The sequence below is a fragment of the Microtus ochrogaster genome (genome assembly GCF_000317375.1).
Source record: "Microtus ochrogaster isolate Prairie Vole_2 chromosome 6 unlocalized genomic scaffold, MicOch1.0 chr6_random_2, whole genome shotgun sequence".
Lineage (NCBI taxonomy): Eukaryota > Metazoa > Chordata > Mammalia > Rodentia > Cricetidae > Microtus > Microtus ochrogaster.
Window position 1 is genome coordinate 6,307,929 of NW_004949095.1, and position 1,923 is coordinate 6,309,851.

At 38.4% G+C, this 1,923-nt stretch overlaps 1 protein-coding gene across 4 annotated transcripts in view; it reads right to left on the reverse strand.

Moving 5' to 3' along the window:
• The window catches only part of Rasal2 (RAS protein activator like 2), a 284,303-nt gene that overhangs the window by 161,672 nt on the left and 120,708 nt on the right, over positions 1–1,923 (reverse strand). For all 4 annotated transcript variants that reach the window (XM_013352533.2, XM_005363926.3, XM_005363927.3 and 1 more), the window contains one exon: positions 1,222–1,349. In XM_013352533.2, coding sequence (XP_013207987.1) covers positions 1,222–1,349 — 128 coding nt within the window. The remainder of the gene's footprint in view (positions 1–1,221; positions 1,350–1,923) is intronic.

Below are 1,923 nucleotides of genomic sequence, written 5' to 3' on the forward strand. Positions count from 1 at the left end.
TCAGGTAACATTATTTCCCTTCTCAGATCTTCGATGGGGTTGAAGACTATATAAATGTAGTTACTTTCCACTCATGACTTGGCCAAGCTATTTATTATATAAGACTTAAGCTAGTTAGAATAGGATATTTGTACTTATTGTATATAATTTCATAATAGGTTTAGAACTCTCATACTTAAACAAAAGGGGAGGTGTTGCTGGAGCTCCTTCAGCTCCTTCAGCCAATAGCCGCTGAGATACCAGCCCATTGGGGTGTGGTCTCTCTTTAAAAAAGTGGCCACTTCCCTCTCCTCTCTCTCTTACTTCCTGCTCTGCTCCAGGCAACTAGACTCCCTTCCTGATTGCGCAGAGGGCTGTTGTCTGGGACGGTGATCTGTAAGTTTTTTCCCCTTTAAATAAATAACCATTCTATTAATCATAATTCCAAACTGGTGTGGGATTGTTTGTGACTTACGCCTTTGCCTTCATCCATTTACCAAAATCTTTCCATTAATCTGCTGAGTGTGCAGTCTGCTTTCATTGGATTTTGTCTTACTTAGGGTTTCTACTACTATGATAAAACACAGTTACCAAAAGTGATGGGAAGGAAAAGATCTATTTCAGCTTATGGTTTCAAATCAGAGTTCATCACTGAGGGAATTCAAAATAGGAACTCAAACATAGCAGGAACCTAGAGGCTGATGCAGAGGCCAGAGAGGACTGACATATTCAGCTTGCTTTCTTATACCATTCAGGACCACCCATCTAGGGGTGGTGTCACCCACATTGAGCTAAGCCCTCCCACATCAATCAAGAAAATATATCAGACTTGCCCACAAGCCAATCTAATAAGGACATTTTCCCCACTGAGGATCCTTCTTTTTAAATAACTCTACCTTGTGTCAAGATGACATACAACTAGTAAGCACAGGAGTAAGCTGATACAATTTAGTCCCGCTAGATCACTTGTAGGACCAGGTTTCCACAATTTAATACCTTCCCATTCCAAATTTATCAACTCAATATGATTTTTAGTGTTTTCTTATTCAAAATCCAGCCCTCTCTTGCAGAACTTGCTATTACATTGCAGCAACATAATCATTATGACAATGGCCCCCATTTAGACTGTACTTTATGGTTCCTAGAGTCTATATTTGTACAGTGCAACTTTATCAAAAAATAAAGAAAAAGGATGTAACTTCAGAAATGTGCTTAAAAATGAATAGTAGCTTTGCATCTTACCTCTTTCTCCTTGTTGAGCAACACCAGCTGGCTGTCTGTGAGAATGCAGTACTTCCTTTCCCATGATGTTGTCTCAGTGTAGGGTGACTGACCACAAGATAGACGATGGGTGGGTGGTCCTTTTACGTCTGTATAGCAAAAGAGAAAAACAAATTAACAAACCATTCTCATACAAGATTCTCTAAAGGCAACTTAACAGACATGAATCTAAACATGAATCCCAAACTATTATAATGGAGTAAGAAAAACATGTTCCTACAATCTGCAGAGAAGCTCAAACATACAATAAGAAAACTTAGCACAAACTTGACACTGTAAACAACACATGGTATTTAGACTTAAACAATAGGAAGTTGCTTCAGAGCTAAACCAATACTATTCAAAATAAAAAAAGAAGAAAGGAAAAAGATTTCTAGCCTTTGAACAAAGAGGATGATAATGTACATTTCGAAAATACAATTAATCAAGAATTGAGTGAGTAGCCAGGCAGTGGTGGTGCATGCCTTTAATCCCAGTATTTGGGAAGTAGAGGCAGGCAGATCTCTGTGGGTTTGAGGCCAACCTGGTCTACAGAAAGAGTTTCAGGATAGACAGAGCTACACAGAGAAACCCTGTCTAGAGAAAAGAAAGAAAGAAAGAAAGAAAGAAAGAAAGAAAGAAAGAAAGAAAGAAAGAAAGAAAGAAAGAAAGAAAGAAAGAGGG